The sequence below is a fragment of the Vipera berus genome, assembly GCF_964194415.1.
Source record: "Vipera berus genome assembly, chromosome: 2".
NCBI classification, from domain to species: domain Eukaryota; kingdom Metazoa; phylum Chordata; class Lepidosauria; order Squamata; family Viperidae; genus Vipera; species Vipera berus.
The window spans coordinates 170,003,644-170,025,112 of NC_138203.1; the positions used below are offsets into that span (position 1 = coordinate 170,003,644).

The 21,469-nt window shown below is 40.5% G+C and overlaps 2 protein-coding genes across 5 annotated transcripts in view; both read left to right on the plus strand.

Moving 5' to 3' along the window:
• The window catches only part of SAP30BP (SAP30 binding protein), a 41,658-nt gene extending 39,944 nt beyond the window's left edge, over positions 1-1,714 (plus strand). Inside the window, exon 11 of the mRNA XM_081320686.1 lies at positions 487-1,714. Within this exon, the coding sequence (XP_081176812.1) occupies positions 487-668 (182 nt within the window). The 3' untranslated portion in view covers positions 669-1,714. The remainder of the gene's footprint in view (positions 1-486) is intronic.
• A 9,865-nt stretch (positions 1,715-11,579) lies between these two features.
• The window catches only part of ITGB4 (integrin subunit beta 4), a 94,096-nt gene continuing 84,206 nt past the window's right edge, over positions 11,580-21,469 (plus strand). For 3 of the 4 annotated variants that reach the window (XM_081319782.1, XM_081319786.1, XM_081319785.1), the window contains exon 1: positions 11,580-12,658. The gene's annotated coding sequence lies outside the window, so the exon portion shown is untranslated. Of the gene's footprint in view, positions 13,073-21,469 lie in introns of all 4 variants that reach the window. The other variant, XM_081319783.1, reaches the window with a different exon arrangement.

Sequence of the window (21,469 nt, forward strand, 5' to 3'; positions counted from 1 at the left end):
CTTTACACATTTTTCAAAAACTGGCCATTGGCCCCAGGCTGCGGGATGTGTTGCTGATGTGCCCATTTGATACGTGTTGTTGCTTTGGGTGATGATGCACGTTTTCCCCTATTAATATTCTTTATGGGTTTTTAATAGTTCACCACCCAATAAATAAATAAGTAAGGTTTCCATCAATAGAGTCTCCATGCAAACTTGTAGTAATCATTTGTTAGTCTGAAGTGCTAAGCTTGTAAGCCGCCCTGAGTCTTCGGAGAAGGGCGGGATATAAATGGAATTAAAATAAAATAAAAAAATAAATAAATGTGAGGATAATGTCATTGAATTGGAAAACTCATTTGAGATTAATGATTTCCCCAACAGCATTTTGAGGTGGGATGGGATGACTTTAAAAGCATTTTTTACTTTTGGGGGAAAGTAAATTTGCGATAAGGAGAATTTTAACTAACCAAGACTGCTAAAATTCATGCTTCTTTCAATATACAGATGCACAGAAGAGGAAAAGCAAATGGGATTCTGCCATTCCTGTGACAACAATAGCTCAGCCCACCATTCTCACAACCACTGCAACATTGCCAGCTGTTGTAACTGTAACTACCAGTGCAAGTGGATCCAAAACAACAGTCATTTCAGCTGTTGGCACTATAGTGAAAAAGGCAAAACAGTGACAAGCACAGTAAAGAAAACTGATTGAGTGACTGAAGCTTGCTTTCTCAGATTTGACTGACACAAAATCACTGTCTTTGAAATACAGAGGGACAGTCTTTTCCTGATGTGGAAATGAAAGACTGTTTGCAAATAGGAAAAAGTTGAGTGGACCGTCCTATTTATAATGGAATTTTCTGTGGGAAAAAAAAAGCTCTTGGGCTTTGCTTTAACTGCTTCTTAAAGTATTGTGTGCAATGCAGTGTCACTATGTCAATGTTATACTTCACTGAAAACTGTATTACAATTGTCACTGTCTTAGGACCTTCATGGAGTGTGAAGCTCTTTAAGAAGCTTTTAGAAGAAAAACTGTACTGCGTTGGACCATTTGGTAACATTTTTTGTTCTGTTTGCCTCCAAGAATTATAAGCAAGATTCAATACTCCTCAAAAATTTAAGAAGAAAAAAAGTACATGACAATTCAGTTTCATGGAGGTCATCATATGGATTAAGATGAGTTATCCCATGCAATCCATTTAGATTAAATGTCACAAATCAGGAATTGGAACATTTTGAAGATTGAGACTTCATATTAGTAGCCCTTCCTGTCTTTAGGGAATCTTTGTGCAGATCTGAATGCAACTAATAGGAAGGTTTATGTGAACAAAAAATCAAATATGGTGACATAAACATTTTAGATGTCTTTTGTGTATGTGTGATAGTAAGGTTCCAAATAGAGATGTATATAACTTACTGATATCAGAACAGAATTTTCCAGAGACTTCCAGAACATTCTGTTCTCTCTCTGGACAATGCTGACCCTCCTCACAAACCATGCCATTTTGGGGGCAGTTAGGCAGTTTCAGAAGTAAATGCTCTGAACCACTACCTGTGTTCCCTACTTTCAAACTACATAATTGTATAATAATGCCATTTTCACCACTGTAATTTAAAAAATGCTATCATTTTAAATTTGTATAAGCTTTCTTACTGGTTTGACTTAAATGTTGGAATATAAAAACAACTTTTGAAAATGTGTCTTATTTTTATTGCTGTCATTTGTTTTACATTGTAACTGTCAATTATACACCTGATAACATTTGGTGAATGTTGAATTTCATTGGTCTTGAAATTCAAGGGGAGGGGGAGCAGCACAGATGAAAGTGTTCAGCCAGATTTTCTTCATTCCAACAAAAATCAGCTTAATGCTATAAATTTAAAATACTTGTAGGAGAATAAAGGGCCCCCTTTAGTCCAACCATCTGTTTTTTTCTTCAACCATTTGCATCTCCTTGAAATCTTTCATGCAAGCCACACATGAATAGTATACCTTTCTGCCCAAATTCCTTAGCAACTATTATTAGCTTGTAATAATAATTAGTAGAATTTAGAGAGTGCATCCTTGACATTACAGCAAATAGCTATTGTTAACATAATCCTTTTCTAATTCCCTTCTAGAACCTTTGACACTGAAGGCCCTCACTGCATCTTGAGACAGAGTATTTATTTGCACAAGGTTCCTTTTTATTTTTCATTATTTATGGTGTATTACAGATACAAGAATTTTAGTAGTATATCAATAAATACTTTTGTCTGTGCTGTGCTCAGGCAAAATTATGTAGGCTCAAAAACTCTACAGTTAGTTTCTGCTTTCCAGTAATTATGCCGGGATAGGCTTTAATCTTAACAGTTCTGAGATTGCCTGCTGTAGATTGCTTTTAAATTTACCTTAATCGGTCCCTATTTTCAAATCTTAGTTCTTTTAACCATCCCGGGTTTTTTGTTGTTTTTTTTTAATTTTACTTTTTCTGTAAAGATTTATCTGTTTGCTCTACAAGCTGGCATACAATTAGTTCAGACTTCTAGCAAAAGCTCTTGATCCTTTCCCTGGCAGCCTGCAACGAGGGGGAAGAAGAAGGGCATAAAAGTGTCAAGAAAAATGAATGGGGTGCAAAGAAAAAAGCAGTTTTTTTCAGATGCACCCACTATTGAAATACATTGAAATTGTAAGTATCAAAAAGAAACATTGAAATAATGTGTGTTTTATATTACCATCATTGGAGAAGAAAAATGCCTCTCCTGACTGCAATGATACATGCTGGAACTTGATTAACCCTAGCACATTTCAAAAAAATGGTATATAAGCTACCTCAGCAACTCAGGATGAACCGTCTTTGTTTTTATGAGGGTACAAAGAAGAGTAAGTACAGTACATATAACCGCTGTTGCAATAACTACCATCCAATTTCAATCGGTATAGTTCAAGGTTTTTTGGGGAAAAAAATAGAGACTTTGTACAATTCTGCAAGTTTTCCCCTATTCTCTTGTCTCCACTGACATCAATGTAATGTTCTTGGAGATTAAATCAAAAAGTTATTGAGGGAGTCCCTCCTCATCCGTGAACTTGTTTTTATGCACTGATTGCCCTGGTCATCCCTCAGTGTCCAACTCTGCAAACTTCAAAAACGTTTATGTTCCTTTCTCTGCCAATTTTAAACCACTCCTTTGTGTATAGTTAACAACGGGTTGGTCTGGAATGGATTCATTTTGCTGAGGGAGAGAGAGAGATTCTGTTTTTCTTCAGAAAGAACTTGACATAAACTTACATAAAAATTAATACAAAATTTGGAATAAATTTTATTTTTGGCGGGAACAAAAGGAAGGTCTCTTAGAATTTATAGATTGGTTGATTGTTCTAAGTATTGTATTATATATAATCGATATGTATCAAGTGTATTTTATGTGTATATATACATATATGAATATTGTAGACAAGAAGGTATGTCAGTCCGTTTGTACCGTGTCCAATGTTTTAAATAATAAATTTAATAAAGAAATTTTTTAAAAAAATTAATACTCATGGGTATAGCACTCCCATGGACCTCAGAGCAAAATTCAGAACAACATGGAAGTTGCAGAGTTTTAACCAGTGGAAAAAGCTCATAGAGGCCTGCTCTGGGGTGCTTCCCTTTCCCCCACTTTGAGTGCTTCTGTTTGTGGGAGAGTGTTGACTCCTATTCTCTAGTGACTCACATAACTTGATTCAGATAGTTGCAGCTGTTTGGATTTCCTGAAGAAGTATTATGGCCAGGCCAAATATTCCTAAAATACTTCTACAGTGGTCTAGAACAGGGTTCTCCAAACTTACAAACTTTAACAGTTAGAACATAGAACAATAGAGTTGGAAGGGACCTCGGAGGTCTTTTGAAAGCCTTCAGTGTTGGAGCATTCACAACCTCTGAAGGCAAGCTACTCCATTGGTTAATTGCTCTCACTATTAGGAAGTTTCTCCTTAGTTCTAATTGCTTTTCTCCTTGGTTAGTTTCCAACTATTGTTTCTTGTCTTGCCTTTTGGTGCTTTGGAAAATAGTTTGACCCCCTCGTCTTCGTAGAAGCCCCTTAAATATTGGATCAGTGCTATCATGTGCCCCCTAGTTTTTCTTGTCATGGGACTAGACATACCCAATTCTTGTAACTGTTTTTCATACATTTCAGCCTCCAGCCCCCTAATCATTTTTGTTTCTCTTGTCTGCACTCTTTCCAGAGTCTCAACATTTTTTTTTGTATTGTGGTGATGCAGTATTCCAAGTGTGATCTTACTAAGGCTTTGTACTAGAACTTCACGTGACCTTGATTCCATCCCTCTATTAATGCAGCCTAGGGTTGCATTGACTTTTTGGGCTGCTGCCGTGCACTGTTGGCTCATATTTAAGTGATTGTCTCCTAGGACTCCACTTGTGGACTTCAACTCCCATACTGCCTGGGGAATTCTGGGAATTGAAGTCCACAAGTCTTAAAATTGCCAAGTTTGGAGACCCTGGTCTAAAATCTCAGAACTGCACTGTTTTGTTTGAACCAAGATAGGACATCCATATAAAGTTCTGGGAGCAGCCTTTTTTGTGGACACTGCTTAAAGCAACCTTCTACCACTTTGGGCTGCTGCATTTCAATTGTTTTGAGATTATGACTCCCAGAATCCCTAACCAGCAAGGCTATCTGTAAGATAGTAGTCCAGGACTGAAGTGGCTGAAATTGAGAAATGTTTTCTTTTTTTTTTTAATCCCATTTATTTCCCGCCCTTCTCCGAAGACTCAGGGCGGCTTACAATCTAAGAAGCACGAATCAATGTGCTTAGCAATAGCCTTCATTCTATGTATATGCCTGCTTATTAGGGCTTTCGGGGGGCACCCAAGCGGCATTATTACAAAGTCAGCTTATTGCTCCCAACAATCTGGGTCCTCAATCTTGGAGAACAAAAACCCCTTCCGGTGCATCTTGGTAGTTGGTAGATTGCCTTTTTATGATAACTCATCTTCCTCACCAAATTTGACACCCTACAAATTTCTACTATAAATCACCCTTTTTATGTATAATTATAAGGATCGTAAGGGACGTGGTGGCTCAGTGGGTTAGGACGCTGAGCTTGTCAATCAGAAGGTCGGCAATTTGGCAGGTCAAATCCCGAGTGCCACGTAACAGAGTGAGCGCCTGTTACTCGTCCCAGCTTCTGCCAACCTAGCAGTTCAAAAGCACATAAAAAATGCAAGTAGAAAAATAGGGACCACTACGGTGCCTTTGGCGTCTAGTCATGCCGGCCACATGACCACGGAGACGTCCTCTGACAAGCGCTGGCTCTTCGGCTTTGAAACAGAGATGAGCACCGGCCCCTAGAGTCGGAAACGACTAGCACGTATGTGCGGGGGAACCTTTACCTTTATAAGGATAGTATGTTTTTCTGGATGCTGCTGCTTACTTTGTTCTCATCTCTAGATTGTAAACCCTTTCAGGCAGGGCCTATGACCACTTATTCTTGGTAAAGGACACTGGCAGGGCTAATGCTAGGATTACATTTGGATGACACATTAACTATACAGACTATGATTAGATGTGAGCGTGCCTGATCAAGCCACCTGGCTACTGTGTCCTATCACCTTTGAGGTTATACAACTCAATATTACCTGCTGCTGGCTTACTGAAGAATTACTGGGTATTTTGCTTTCAACCCTTGCTAACTTTGGAAGAAACTTAAAATGATAGGTTATGCCAATGTCACATTGAAGTTACCATTTAAAAAACACCCAAAGCATTAAAACAGGAGCAATTAAGACATCAACTCATTTTGTCTTAGCCACTCGTCATAAAAACTAAAAACCCAACTGTTAAGAACTAGAAAATTAAAAACTTTCAAAATGTTTAAAGGATCTAAAATAAAATAAGGAGAGAGGTAATTATCTCTTAGGAATGATTTCCATAAATATGGGTCCATCTTTTATAAGTTCCTGCCCATGCTTGCCTCCTTGGCTATCAAGGCCACTAGGCATATGAGCAGCCCTTCTGCAGCTCTACAAAGAGTATGGCCAGATGAAAATTGCTATTTATCAAACAAATGTTAAGCTGATGTGATTGGGTGGTGTTGTTTTTTTGAATACCCACTACACAAAGTATTTTCTACTACCTCAGCTTCTCTTGTTCTTTGTTTCAGAGCAGGAAGGCATACTTCCAGATAAAGCGCTGAAGTAAATTTGCAAAAATCTGAATTTGTGAAAAGCTCTTGAGTTGCAAGGATTTTGAGACATTTTCAGCTGAGCTGAAGTTAGCACATCAGTGCTTAAAGTCTGAAATCAAATGATAACATTTAAGCCTGTTAAAAGTATCCCCAGAAACTTTTCCATTACAAAAGTTCGGAGGGCTTCACATAGCACTTCTCAGCAACTCTTTAAAATAGCTGGATCATAGCTATAGTGTGATTCCCAGGGGGGAAAAAAAACCATTTGCTCTAATGAGTTGCCAACAAGTGCTACATAAGTCTCCTTTGGATCCAAAAGTTCGCACACTTTTGATATATTTTTTAAAACCTTCCATTTCTCTTTCATTATGTGGGATCGGTCCCTGACTTCAGATTGATTAAGCTTAAACAATACAGGTAGTCCTCAACTTACAGCAGTTCATTTAGTGACCGTTTAAAGTTACAACGGCACTAAAAAAAAGTAACATGACGATTTTTTACACCGATGACCGTTGCAGCATCCCCATGATCAAAATTCGAATTCTTGGAAACTGGTTCATATTTATGACGGTTGCAGGGTCCTGGGTCTTGTGATTCTCTTTTGCGACTTTCTGATAAGTAAAGTCAAAGGGGAAGCCAAATTCACTTAACCACTGTGTTACCAACTTAACAGCTGCAATGACTCACTTAGCAGCTGTGGCTAGAAAGGTCGTAAAATGGGACAAAATTCACTTCACAAATATCTCAACAACATAAATTTTGGGTTCAATTGCGATCGCAAGTCGAGGGCTGCTTGGATTGTACAAATAGAATTCTACTTCCACAGCTTGCAAACTGTTACTTTATTAAGCTGGCTAATGAAAATAATGCCTGAAATAGATGCAAGGATGGGTGTCCTTTCTTTGTGTGTGACGGAGTGCCCTAATTTATTTATTTATTTATTTTATTTTATTTAGTTACATTTATATACCGCCCTTTCCCTGAGGACTCAGGGCGGTTTACAGGGAATTAAAAAAATCCACCATACAAAAGTTAAAAACCAAATTAAAAAATATTAAATTGACCCTGTACACTTAAAACCCCAATTAAAAATTTCTCCTCAGCCTGGGTCAGAGAGCTCAAAGAGCCAGGTCTTCAGGCCCCGGCGGAATGATCGGAGGTCGGGGGCAGTTCTCAGCTCCACCGGCAGCTGGTTCCAGAGGGCAGGCGCTCCCACTGAGAAGGCCCTATCCCTGGGTGTCACCCGCCGGCAATCTCTTACCGGCGGGACCCTGAGCAGACCCTCCCTGTGGGAGCGCACTGGGCGAAGGGCGTTTGATGCCGGCAGCAGGTGTTCCCTCAGATATCCCGGACCCAGGCCATGTAGGGCTTTATAGGTGATAACCAGCACCTTGAATTTCACCCGGAGGGCAACCGGAAGCCAATGCAGCTCACGGAGTAGAGGTGTTACATGGGAGTATCGGGAGACCCCCATTACAACTCGCGCGGCCGCATTCTGCACCAAGTGCTGAAACTATCCAGTGCAACAAAATCCTTTCTGATTCACAAGTTCTGAAAAAGAAAGTCCTTTTCCTCCCCCCTTTCTTTTTTTCTGCAGAGAGAAATGGCCAGAAGTCTATTTGACTCCATAACTTGGAGCCAAATGACTCTAAGCCAGGGCTTTTCAACCAGTGGTACGGGTACCACCTGTGGTACATTGGCACCTGGCAGGTGGTACGCGACCATCCTAGAAAAGTGGTAGTGGGGGAGGGGAATGAGCTGAACCGGTGGCAGCAGCGCACAAGCCTGAGCAAGAGATGGCTGGAGATGCAGGGCTGTCAGGGCTCAGCGGAAGCGCCAGGATCAGCGCTTCTTTGGGGCTGTCAGGGCTCAATGGAAATGCAAGGATTGGTACCAGGCTCCAGCTGGAGCTCGGCGCTGATCCTGGCGCTTCTGCTGAGCCCAGAAGAAGCGCCGATCAGCTGGAATGTTGCAGCATCTCCAGGGTCTTGTGATTTACATTCAGATGCTTGGCAACTGATTCATATTTATGACGGTCACAGTGTCCCAGGGTCATGTGAAGTGACCAAAACGTGCTGCAACCACCCAGCAGATGGGGAGGGTGAATAAAAATCAAACTCCCCCCATCCCACCCCCGCTGCCAATCCTCAACAGAAATGCTCACAACAATGCCTGCAATTAGTGCAGGTTCGAGTCCCACCAGGCTCAAGGTTGACTCAGCCTTCCATCCTTCCGAGGTAGGTAAAATGAGGACCCAGATTGTTGGGGGCAATTAAGCTGACTTTGTAATAATGCCGCTTGGGGGGGGGGGCGAAAGCCCTAATAAGCAGGCATATACATAGAATGAAGGCTATTGCTAAGCACATTGATTTGTGCTTTAGATTGTAAGCCGCCCTGAGTCTTCGGAGAAGGGCGGGATATAAATGGGATTAAAAAAAAATGAAAACCTCAGACAGGAGGAAGAGTGCCGCTGGGCGGGCAGGTGTCTTGCTCAGCTGTGGCTTGGGGGGCACTTTCTCCAGTGCCATTGTAACTTCAAACAGTCATCAAGCGAACTGTTGTAAGTTGAGGACTACCTGTACTTCATCATTTTTTTCCTTTTTTTTTTTGGTCATCAAGTTTTTGGAACCTTGCTAGGTGACTGGTGGTACTTGGATGTTGCCATATCCTAAAAGTGGTACAATGGGTGAAAAGGTTGAAAAGCCCTGCTCTAAGCAGCCCGGATCTTAAAATCATAGCACAGAATTGCATGGAGGAGGCAATTTAAAACCAGGGATCTCCAATCTGCAGCCATAGGCTGCATGCAGTTCTCTGAGTCCTTTTTTGCAGCCTGCAGCAACAGCTTTTGTAAGAGCTGAAGACACCACCTAACAAGATCAAAGCCCTGAGTGCTGCACCAACATGCAGACTGGGTCACCAGAAACACTCAGAGCAGCCTAACCAGGTTTCCTCAACTAAACCAAGCAGACTTCCTGAAGCAGGACTTATTAGCCAAGCCATGAACCTGGGGACCCAATTCCCGCCCTCCCCCCCCAGCAGTGCTAGCCAGCCTTTGTAAACTTCTGCCCCCTTTTATACTCTGTGGTGGGCACTGATTTGGAGGCAGGGCTGAAGGCTGTCTGAATGAGCAGCAGAGAGGATTACTTGGCCAGGCAGGGAAGATGGGCTAGAACAGAGGTGCCCAAAAGGTTATGTGGAGAGAGGTTTTTCCACAGACCAGAGGGGGCGTGGTTTTGCATCTTGTGGATGGGGCTTTCCTTGTTTGTGCGGACTGGTTGCTGGCATGCCGCAGCCTGGTACTAGTCTACGGACCAGAGGTTGGAGACACCTGGGCTAGAATAATGTGGCTGTGGCGTTATCTTCTACCAACCCAAGAGCGGGAAAGGCAGCAAGTATATGAGCAGGGGTAGGGAGGCAAGAAGTAGGCAGGCAGGCAGGCAGGCAGGCAGGCAAGAAGGAAGGAAGGAAGGAAGGAAGGAAGGAAGGAAGGAAGGAAGGAAGGAAGGAAGGAAGGAAGGAAGGAAGGAAGGAAGGAAGGAAGGCTTTGCTTCAGAAGGGGAAGGAACCAAAGGATGAGTTTCCTGGATTATAACATCCTAGATAGGATCTTGGGAAAATATTACATATCAACTTAATAATAATGTTAAATATGAGGGTTTTTTACTAAAGCAAAATCTGCTATCTAAGTGACCAAAATGAAATAGATCTGTTTGTTCAGTTTCTTAGTCAGGTGTTTAAATTTAATAATAATAATAATAATAATAATAATAATAATAATAATAATAATAATAATAATAATAATAATAATAATAATAATAATAATAATAATAATAATAATAACAACAAACAACAACAACAACAACAACAACGATGATGATGATGATGTTGGAAGGGGACCTTGGAGGTCATCTAGTCTAACCCCCTGCTCAGGCAGGAAACCTTATACCATTTCAGACAAATGGCTGTCCAAGTCTCTTCTTAAAAACTTCCAGTGTTGGAGCATCCACAGCTTCTGGAGGCAGGTTGTTCCACTGGTTAATTGTTCTAACTGTCAGGAAGTTTCTCCTTAGTTCTAGGTTGCTTCTCTCCTTGATTAGTTTCCATCCGTTGCTTCTTGTCCTGCTTTCGGACGCTTTGGAGAATAGCTTGACTCCCTCTTCTTTGTGGCAGCCCTTGAGGTATTGGAACACTGCTATCATGTCACCCCTGGTCCTTCTTTTATTTTTATTTTTTTTATTTTAATTCCATTTATATCTCGCCCTTCTTCGAAGACTCAGGGCGGCTTACAAGCTTAGCAGTAGCCTTCATTCTATGTATATGCGCCTGCTTATTAGGGCTTTCACACACACACCCAAGCGGCATTATTACAAAGTCAGCTTAATTGCCCCCAACAATCTGGGTCCTCATTTTACCTACCTCGGAAGGATGGAAGGCTGAGTCAACCTTGAGCCTGGTGGGACTCGAACCTGCACTAATTGCAGGCAGCTGGTGTTACTTAGGGAGGCATTAGCCCACTGCTCCACCAAGGCTATATGTTGATGGCACTTTTTGCTTCTAGTAGCATCAAAAGCATATGAAAATCTCTTCGTTAAACTACACATACCCAATTCCAGCAGCTGTTCCTTATATGTTTTAGCCTCCAGTCCCCTGATCATCTTTGTTGCTCTTCTCTGTACCCTTTCTAGAGTCTCAATTGATCTTCAGTGCGGTGATATTCTTCGTTTTCTTAATTTTTGACTCAGTAGAGACTTTTGAATAGATTGATATCCCTGGAGAGTGGTTGCCCTGAAATCAGAGGGTTACCAATGTCCTTTCCCTCCTTGAGTTCAACACAGCTGGAAATACGATTTCCAAATGAAAATCAGCAAAAGGGAAAAGATCAAGTTCTCTTATTTTCCCTTCCAGCACTCTTTTTCTAGTGAAGATTTGAATCTCTATGGTTCCTTTAGGTTCTTTAGGTTCCTTTAGGTTCATCAGGAAGAACTACATACATAATTAACGCTACTTTGAACTTTAACGGCTGTCCCATTAGGGTAGGGATGGTGAGCAATTGTGACTAACTTTGATGTAAGATACTGGATGTGCAGAGGCTTATCTACAGCATAGTCATTTCAGATTTATGAGTTAGGTGCGAATATATGCTATTAATGAGTTCCTCCTGGTGGCACAACATTGCCACACAAAGAGAACACCTCCACCAACAAAGTGACAGGGCAGAAGGAAACCCTTTGCTATCTTTCTTGTTTTGTTTTGTTTTTGCCAACTGCTTTAGATCTTGTGATTTTAGAGGGTGTGATAGAAGAAGGGGAAGTGCTTGCCCTACATTAGACCACACGGAGAGACTTGGGATTCCCAACTTTGAACAGAGCTGGCTTTTTAAGGAAAGGAATCTGTTGTCATCTTAAGGTTCCTAGAATTTGGTCTTACAAGGCTAGAATTGTATCCAAGGGAGCCAGCCATCAACTGCCTTAACAGCAAGTTAAGGCAAGCAATTCAGCAAGTTAGTCACATGAAGTCTGCAAACACTGGGAAACTGGATGGATCACGGTTTTGGTCCAAGAATACGGTAGACTGAATCAAGAGACTGCATACATCTTTGCTGCCCTTTCACCCACTAGATATACAAAAAAGAGGATGCCTAGCCATCAAGCTTTACTCCGGCTGTGGAGGAAGCAGAACATTGGAGACTGTTGATTCTGCTACAGCTTTGGTGACCTTTTCTCGGAGGGTGGTCCTTGGATACAAATAACAGAAAAGAAAAACCATCTTGCTTCGGTAGCACTGGGAATTTGGAAGAAAAGAGAGAGAGAGAGAGAGAGAGAGAGAGAGAGAGAGAGAGAGAGAGAGAGAGAGAGAGAGAGAGAGAGAGAGAGAGAGAGAGAGAGAGAGAGAGAGAGAGAAAGAGAGAGAGTATGAATTGGAAAATGAACTTCAAAAGCCATCCAGCAATCTTTCTTTCAGCAACAGAATGCCGATGAAATTAAGGAACTAGAAGAATTTGTCCTGGGGCACCTTAAAAGCAAAGAGGTTTGTTTTCATATCCTTGCTGTCGAGCAAACCTTTCTGTTGCACAAGTAGAGTTGGGTTGGGCTATGTCTCGATGCTTAGCATCCACCCTTTTCCTGTGGGTGGGAACCTCAAAAAAAAAATACTGGGAAGAAATGGAGAAGAGATTTGGCTACGCGGGCTGTTCTTGCCCACGCAGGTGTGCATAATGCGCAGGAATGCCAGACAGACCTGAGTCACAGGTAACCTCCCCTGCATGCATACAACACACCTAATCACACCTGAGATAAAGAGAAAACTACTTCTTTCCGACTTTACTTGCCTAACAGCTATAGGTGCTGCTACTAGGAACTCTTCCTGGAGAAAAGAAAAACAAGCCTGAGGGAGTTCTAAAAAAAAACAAAAAAAAAACCCCAACGGTGGCAGCAGCCACAAAAAGGTGAAGGGGGTGGAAAGGTGTGAGACAATCCTGCATCAGAAGCAACCAGGAGGCTTGAAGAGGTGGGTCAAATTGATGAGCCCCTTCCTTCCTTCCTTCCTTCCTTCCTTCCTTCCTTCCTTCCTTCCTTCCTTCCTTCCTTCCTTCCTTCCTTCCTTCCTTCCTTCCTTCCTTCCTCATTTCAACTTTTCATCTGAAATAAAACTGGACTGTGCAAAAGTGGGAGGAGAGGAAGAGCCAGGGGGAGTCAGGATAAGCCAACCTTACATTTGAAAATGACAATGCAGCAATACAGCTTCTCTCTCTCTCTCTCTCTCTCTCTCTCTCCCCCCAACACACACACACACATATGCACACCGCACGCACACACGTACATCCCTTGTCACTGGAGGAAGTTGTTGGCTGGATGTGTGGGTGACTGTTCTTTGGATTGTTGCACAGGATTTGGACTTTGAAATGGACCCAGCATGAATGAGGTTTGTGGCACAATCTTTTTGTTCTCAGTCCCTGCATTTATTTTTGATTATTTGTTTATTTATATTACTTTTTTTAAAAAAAATATATGTAATGATTAATCAGAGAGAAAAGTGAAAAGAAACACAGGGCTTCATGCACAGGTAAGCAAGCAGACAGAACAGTTAAGGTAGTTCTGTGCTTTTTTTTCTACTTTAAAGTTAGACTGTAAGTTGCCCTCTTTGCAGTTAGAACTTGGCACAAGTTCTTGATCAGCCAGTTTGATGCCGCAAAACAGACCGTTTCCCCCCCACACACATACACTCGCTCTCTTGCTGGGAGACTCCTTTTTATCTGAATTAACCAGGCTAGTCATGTAATTCCTTTGCATCCACATACCCGTGCAATTTCTCTTTCTCTGTGTGTACATTTCCAGAGTACATTAGGAAATTACAGGGAAGAAGGAAGGTGAACTTTTCCTGAGTGAGGATGTTAACATTTCCCCTTCACAATATTCTTGGGTTTTTAACAACTTCATAGCAAGCAGACACTGGGGCAGTAAAGCTGAACTTGGCATGGCAGTACAGTGAGAAACAGTTTTCCCTAATTAATCAGTTCCAACTTGTCGTGCTATTTGTTCAATTTGTTAAAAGTGGAGAAGAACGGGGGGGGGGGGGAGAGGAAGGACTACAGTAACTCTCCTAGCAGTTCGAAGATAAGAGATTGGGTATTTTTAATGTGTTATCAATGTTTAAGGCTCTAGACATGGATTCACATGCCATTTTTATTTCTCTTAAGCCCCGTTCTGATTTGATTGCTGTTTAATTGAGAATAACATAATGGATAATCAAAAAGAATGTACTTGTCCTGATTTCGGACGTTAATGTATTTAGGAAAGGCATAAGAATGAGGAAGCTAAGTAGATTAACAGCGTGCATGAGATTTAAGATAATTTGGATGGATTGTTTGAATGTGAGAAGTAGTTTAAAATAGATAAAGCAGCAGATCTGGAAGAAGGACGGATAAAAGTGAGGTTATAGGATGATGGGCAGATATGAGATTAGTCTGCATATAAGGAAGTCACTAAAGATCAGCTCCAAAACTTCTAGCCAGATCTAGAGCTCAACTATAATTTGGATGACTGCGAATTAAAAAGTGAAGTTAAGAACATATTCATAGTGTATTTCTCTTTACCACTAAGCTCACTTTCAGGTTAGAGAGACACCTTGGATGTTAGCTGAGGAAGGATTCAGCTAGCTACCAACATTTGTTCTTGTTTGCAATATTACCGTAGATATCAATTTTTCTCTAACGGAAAAACTACCAATGTACGGTATTGTCTGCAATGCCAATTGATTATATCTCTATAAATTATTGGAAAAACAGCAGCCATGGCAATAGGTCACATTTCAGATCTCCAAGAAGTGTTCCTGAGTTCTCCCCCATATAAAAGTTGTCAAAATGTCATACATTTTGGTAATTTGGGAAGGAGGGAATATCTCAACAAGACTCAAATAGATTTCTGACTCCTTTACAGTTTAGCAATACAAGACAAATCAAAAGATGTTTCTGATAAAGAAAAAAGCTGTACTGGGTTTTACTGTATATAGTTAGAGCATAGCATTTTACAACAGCCATACTTAAAGTATTATCTGTGATGTGACATCTATGACAACAGAGGAATGCAACAAAGGAAACAAGAGTTGCCTCGTGTCTCTAATTGATACCTACTTTGTATGCAAACTTGAGTCCTACCATTTCCTTCTGTCCATTAAATACTACATCAAGCTGAATTGCAGTCATAACAAAATCTGCAAAAATAGTCTTTTAGAAAATATGTAATTTTTAGCTTTATTTATGATGAGAAGGCTGGTCATAGAAGTGTATTCATTAGCTACTGGAGAAGGAAGGAAAACGAGAATTGTCAAATGGAAAGACTGTTTGGGGGAACTGTGCTTTTATTGCTTTGTAGACAAACGAGATATTTATTTCTCTCAGTGTTTCACCTTGTATAGACTAATTTATGTTTGTTTTCAATATACTCCCATATGGGAATCTTGGTGCTCTCTGAGCTTGGTTATTGTTGTTCTATCAATACTCTTCCACCTATTTGGGCCATGTGTGGTACTGGAATGCCCATTCATGCCTCATTAGAATTTGGAATTTGTCAAAAGTGGTTATCTAAGTGAAGTAATATTCTAAAAGACTGGCAGTAGGAATTTGATGACAGGAGATCTGGAACATCTCAATATCTGGAACATTTAGGATCGAATAATTTTTTTGCATATTCTTTGCATAAAGGAATGGAAGAGGGAAATATATCTCAAGTATGTCTTCTCTAATTTTACCCAATTCATGCTATAAAATCCATGCTATAAAAGAAGAAGTTTATTTGTAGTCCCCCTGCTGGATTTCTTTTTCAGTACAGTGGCCATGAGCAGGGCCTTCCCAGTGCCATCCCCATGCTGTCTTCAGGTTGATAAACTGAGGACAGGCCTATTCACCCAGGCTATTCAAGGTATCTGCCTTTTAAATCATTTTTAGATTTCCTATCCTTCCTATATATTTATCATTTATATATTTATTGTTTCTAACCATTTTTGGTTTTCTGGTAGTTTTAAGACTTGGTGTTGTTTCTATTTCAATAATTATAATTTGATGGATTGATGTTGCTTTTAAGAATTAAAAAATTCTGTGTTGGTCTCCTCATGGTTACTACGATAGTAAAGAATTGCATGCTTCATGATCCACTGCCTTGTGAGCTTCAGTTGTATACTGTCCAGGATCATCTTCTGATAGGACTTTGATGCAATAACACCTTTGTAATTGTAGAAGAACATTGGTATGGAATTCTTGTTCCGATGTCTTTGTCTGGAAATAATTTCCTTGGGGATAGATTGATTGATTGACTGATTGACTGATTGCTTTTATATGGCCACCCATAACATAACATAACGTAACGTAACGTAACGTAACGTAACGTAACGTAACGTAACGTAACGTAACGTAACGTAACATAACATAACATAACATAACATAACATAACATAACATAACATAACATAACATAACATAACATAACATAACATAACATCCTGAAGTTATAACATACCTACTACATAGGAACTCACAATTTCTTTTGTGTTCCAAAATAAGATTTTTTAAAAATTTTTTTAAAAAGAAATGGTACAATGCTAGGTTGCATCCTGACCTTTTGGCAGTCTTTGTCTGTCCCTGCCTCTTGTGCCATTTGTAATATTGTCTCTATGTACATCAGAAACCTCTATTTGTATCTTGCAAGTGGATTATCTCTTTTTTTAAAAAATTCTCTTTTTAGCTGCAAAATGTTCTCTAGGTCATTATAACTTTTTTATTTTTCTCTTTCTCCCTCCCTCTGCTATACAGTACTTCCTCCTTTGAGGTGACTGTCCTATTGACCTCTGTTTCAAATGCTGATCTTTTTCCTTACATTTTCCATCTGCCAAGGCTTTTGATGCAAGAGTTGAAATGGCTTCAAATGTTGCCAGGTGTTGCACCATCTTCTTGTGTCTTTTTTTCCCCTTCTCTCAAAAACAAATTTGTACAGGAACATGTTATCATTCCATGTCTTTCCATATACTGGATAGTGACATTGATTGGATTTAAACAGAAGCTTTAAGAAAGTAACAAAATAGGTAGGAGATATCTTGCTCTATGTCTGAAAGCATCCAAGCCTTTGACAAGTTTTTTGGTGGATAAATGTTGAACAATTGTATTCAATTCAACTCCATGTCTTCTCATGGACTTAGTTTCATTGTTTGTTCCTAACAGTGGTGTATGATGAAAGTGAAGCATGCATGAGAATAAAGGAAATGCCTAGCAAATGGTTTAACACTGGAATAAATGCATGATGTCCCCTTGTTTGTTTATCTATTTATGGGTAGGCACAAAAGGCATCGTGCAAAGTTATTAGGGGACACAAATGTGCATACACTTTAGTATGCAAGACAGTGCCTCCTTGTTGGCTGAGAACCCAAAAGATTTGCAGCAAATGTTAAATGAAAGGATGCGATCAATTCTGTAAAATAGTTCTGAAAATTAATGTAGTAAAAAATCAAGGTAATTGTTTTTGGCCCAGACAATTGAGTGAATGGCTGCAAACTATATATTGATGGCAAAAATTAGAGTAGATGCATGGTAGAATGTTTATTAAAGATCAAATGGATGGAAACATTTGAAAATTATTAAATATTGGTAGAAAAGTAGGGAATAGTAGGAGGTCTGTTGAGCGATGTTGTGCTTCAGAGTTTAGTGACCATGGTCATAAATTCTGAAACCCAACCCTATACCAGCCATGAAATAGTCAGGGGTCCACAACCTATGGGCCATGGCCCACTACCTGTTTGTGGCCTATAGGTGATCTATGGTGTTGTTGGTGCTCTCTGAGCTTGGTTGTTTGCTTGCTGACATTTCTTTACCCATCTAGGTAATATTATCAGCACTAGTGACTGTGGGCTTTGCTTCCTGTTTATATACAGTAGCTTGCCCTTCCAGTGTTGCTGCAGATGCGGTTTTCTAAGGAGAAAGATATGGAAAAAGATAGTGAATGGTAGTGGTGTATTCTAAATTACTGCGTTTCTTTTACTTTCATTTTATTTTAAACTTTAAATTTATTTTATTGATTACTCATTCCTTCCCTACACTTTGTACATTATTGTTTATGCTAAAAGTGAATAATGTGATAGGTACGTATGTGGATACATTACTCTTCCGCCATCTATCTAGCCCTTAGAAAGGAAACCATATATTTTTGGATGTGTAGTTTTACTGTTTGCTTAAATCAGGTGTGGGCAACCTGCAATCCTAGGAGTACAGTGCAGCTTTTGAGTTTTTTTGTCTTGAACTCTTCACCAAAAATAAAAATCAGTGTTGAGGTTTTCTACCATTTTAAGGCAGGAAACAAACGGCAAAATGGTGTAAGCCCTAAAACAGGGGTCAGCAACCTGAAACAGTGAAAGAGCCACTCGGAACCGGTTTCCTCACAAAAGGAAAAACTGGGAGCCGCAAAAAATGTGTGCACATGTGCGTACATACACACATGCGCAGAACAGGATTTGACTGAAGAGTGGAGCCAAGGCGAGATATGCACCTACCCTGCATATTTGAATTGATTGGTTGAACTTTTTTAGTCCCACTTTTTTTTTTTGGACTGCACATGGCAGAGGACTGGGAGCCGCAGGAGACGGCTGAAAGAGCCACATGTGGCTCCGGAGCTGCGGGTTGCAGACCTGTGCCCTAAAACAAAATTATCACAATTAAAAAGAGCTTCCCCAAACAGGAAAACTCAGAAAATGTCATCCCAGCTGCCCAAACGTGACATAACCCTCCTAGTTTGTAACATCTCTCAGGCCTATCACTGACTTAAATATCATAGCCTGTTTGCCTTTTTTGAAGTTTCAAGAGTGCCAGGAACTGATATCAGAGGGAGAAGAAGGTAGCATTCATTTTTTTTAATCAAACCCTGAAACAAGAGATAAATCTGGGTGTTAACCATACCGACCATGGAGAGATCTTACATTTCATAAGCTCTATGCCACTTTTAAGTGCCTAAGAATGAAGGCAGTAGCAATTTGGCCTTCAGGATACAAATTTCAAGGGGGATGCATGTGCAAAACTGTTGTCCAACAGCCTAGCAGAGCTACAAAAGAGAAAAAAAATATGCCCAAAGACAGACAGGGAGGGAAAGAAAGTGTGCTGACACTGAGTCCTTTCATAGCTTCTGGGATCTGGGCGTAACAAAAGAGCTGTTGTATCACTCCCTTGTTGTAATGCTGACTGATTCTTGCCCAGCACGTTGAAAAGTTCATTTTGCAGAAACATACAAGTTGGAACAGCTGTCAGAGTACAAAAGCTTAAACATACAAGATGGGAAAATTAACAAAGGATCCCCCAGACAAGCAGGCAAATAAGGGAAAAGAAATTGGAGAAGGCATATAATTCCTTACGTGTTTTCTTCTTCTTTTCTTTGATTTTGTTTTCCTGGTTGTTCTGGGATTTGAAGTCCACAAATCGTAAAATTGACAAGTTTGGAGATCCCTATTCTAGATTTTACACATCTAAAAGGTTTTGATATAAGTCTTTTAACTTTGCTAAAAACAAACCAAAAACTATGCAAAGAGAAATAGTCAATTTATCATCAAATCATGGCAGCATGAACTTAGGGACTCTCAGAACCAGAAGAATGTGGTCAGAGGGCTGCCACATGGGTATCCAACCCTAGGTTAGAAGATAATCAATCTAAAGCATAGGCTGGCAATATTTTTCAGACTGAGTTGCATTTTGTATTATTTTAGTCTCCGACAATGCCTCCAGTTCAGTTTGCTGCTGAAAATGGTCTGGGAACTGAAAATGTGGCAATGGTGGGAACTTGTAGTGTGTCCATGGTGGAAACTCTGGGAACTTGTAGTTCTCCAAGTGTTGATGAATGTCACCCTCTCACAGGCCTAGGTAAAGTAGGTCAACGGTGGCAGATATTGGAAGTTGTGGTTCAACAATATTAGAAGGCCACAAGTTGCCTACCTATCATCCGTAGTGTTCAGAAGATACTTTCCAGCACTTGACTTGGGATGTTCTGCATGCAAAGGAGGTATCTCCACTACAGTGTCTTCCAGATGCTAGTTCTGTTTCCCTAATTACAGGAAAAAAATGTATCCATAGCCATTTACGTTCAGCTGGGCACACCGGTGTAGACTTTTTGTTTAACAACTGTTTACAAAGTATATTGCTCTGACCATTTTAATTGTATCAAAAGCTGGCCTTGGATCACACCTAATGTTCACCACCCCCTTTACCTACAGAAATTTCACTACGTGGGCACACTTATAAAATCACTCCTATTTAGCATCAATTAATGATTTCTGAAATATTTAGTAAAGGGTTTTTTATTGTAGATGACTTACTTCACTACTTTATACAGCTGGAAGGTAGCATTGTATGCTTTGGGATAACCAGTAGTGGAACTTCTGTCTTCAGGGCACTGGTTATTGAGCTGTTGCTTTGTGTTTTTTGTTTTGTTTTGTTTTTCACATTCAGTGGCCATGGACTGGAATGTGCTAAAGAACAGAGTATCCACTGAATTTATACCTTGATCGAATGTATTTATTTGTTTGTTAAATTTATTTGTCCCCATCTTGCCATGGAGCTATTGCCCCATGCATGGCAAATGCCACAGAACCATGATTAGTGACATCACTGCAATAGAAATGTGTTATGCAGACCATAAATGATTTTATTCTTTTCCTTTATAGCAACTAGGTTCTGTATTGCAGATATAAGGAAAATCACATGCGTCATTTTATTAGGTTCCTTTTTTAAAAAAACAAAACAAAACAAAACACCATACAAAATCACATTAATTGCACACCCTCCTGTAAGAATGCATATTCTAGGGAGGCAGTAGAGCAGACATGTCAAACACAAGGCCCGGGGGCCGGATCCAGCCCGCGAAGTGGTTTCATGTGGCCCACGAAGCCATCCTGGAAAAAGTGAGGGAACGTCCTCCACTGCCTTGGCCCTGGCCCAGAGACCCTCCTTCTGCCAGAGACCCTCAGATCTGTCCCACTCCTGCCCAGGCCTCCATAGGCACTCTTGATGTAAACGATGTAGAGCTGGCCATGCCCACCCAGTAGGCCATATGCACTTTAGCCACACCCACCCAGTAGGCCACGCACACCCTGGCCATACCCACCCGGCCCCCTGAGGGCAACCACAATGCTGATGCGGCCCTCAATGAAATTGAGTTTGACACCCCTGCAGTAGAGAGATGGCATCATTTTTCACACAGATAGATTAGGACTACTCCGTCAATCTGCAAAATATGCAGGGCAACCAGCAAGATGATTCCTAAAACTCTAACTCTTGGTTCCCATCTAAAGGTCATCTGGATTTTTTCAGCTCGGGCTATTAGCCCAGAACTAAATAACACATTGAAACTTAGGCTCCTCCACTCTCAAATCATAACTCATTACTAGCATCATTGAAGAGAGGAAATAAAGGATAATCATAACTTTTCCCCTCTTTGCATAGCATTCCCATGTCCCAGAAGGGAAGTCAAAACATACTGACGAGCACTCTCGCAACACACCAGAGGGAGAAGTGCAAAATTCAGTCTCTAGCTAGTCCTAACCTTCCTTTTCTTCCTTTTCTTCCTTTATTTTTATGGGAGGAAAATAATGTCACTAGTCGCAAATCTACCTCTTTGCTTTAACTGAAGTGTGGTATAAACACATTGTGGGGCAATGGCAGATGAACAAGAAAGAAGGAAAGCTGCAGAGGGGCGGGGATTGGCAGAGATAATTCCTACTAATGGGGAAATGGCCCTCTACCAAGCACTGCAGAGCGCCAGGCTCACAACCTGCCAAATAGAAAGTGTGTGATTTGTGC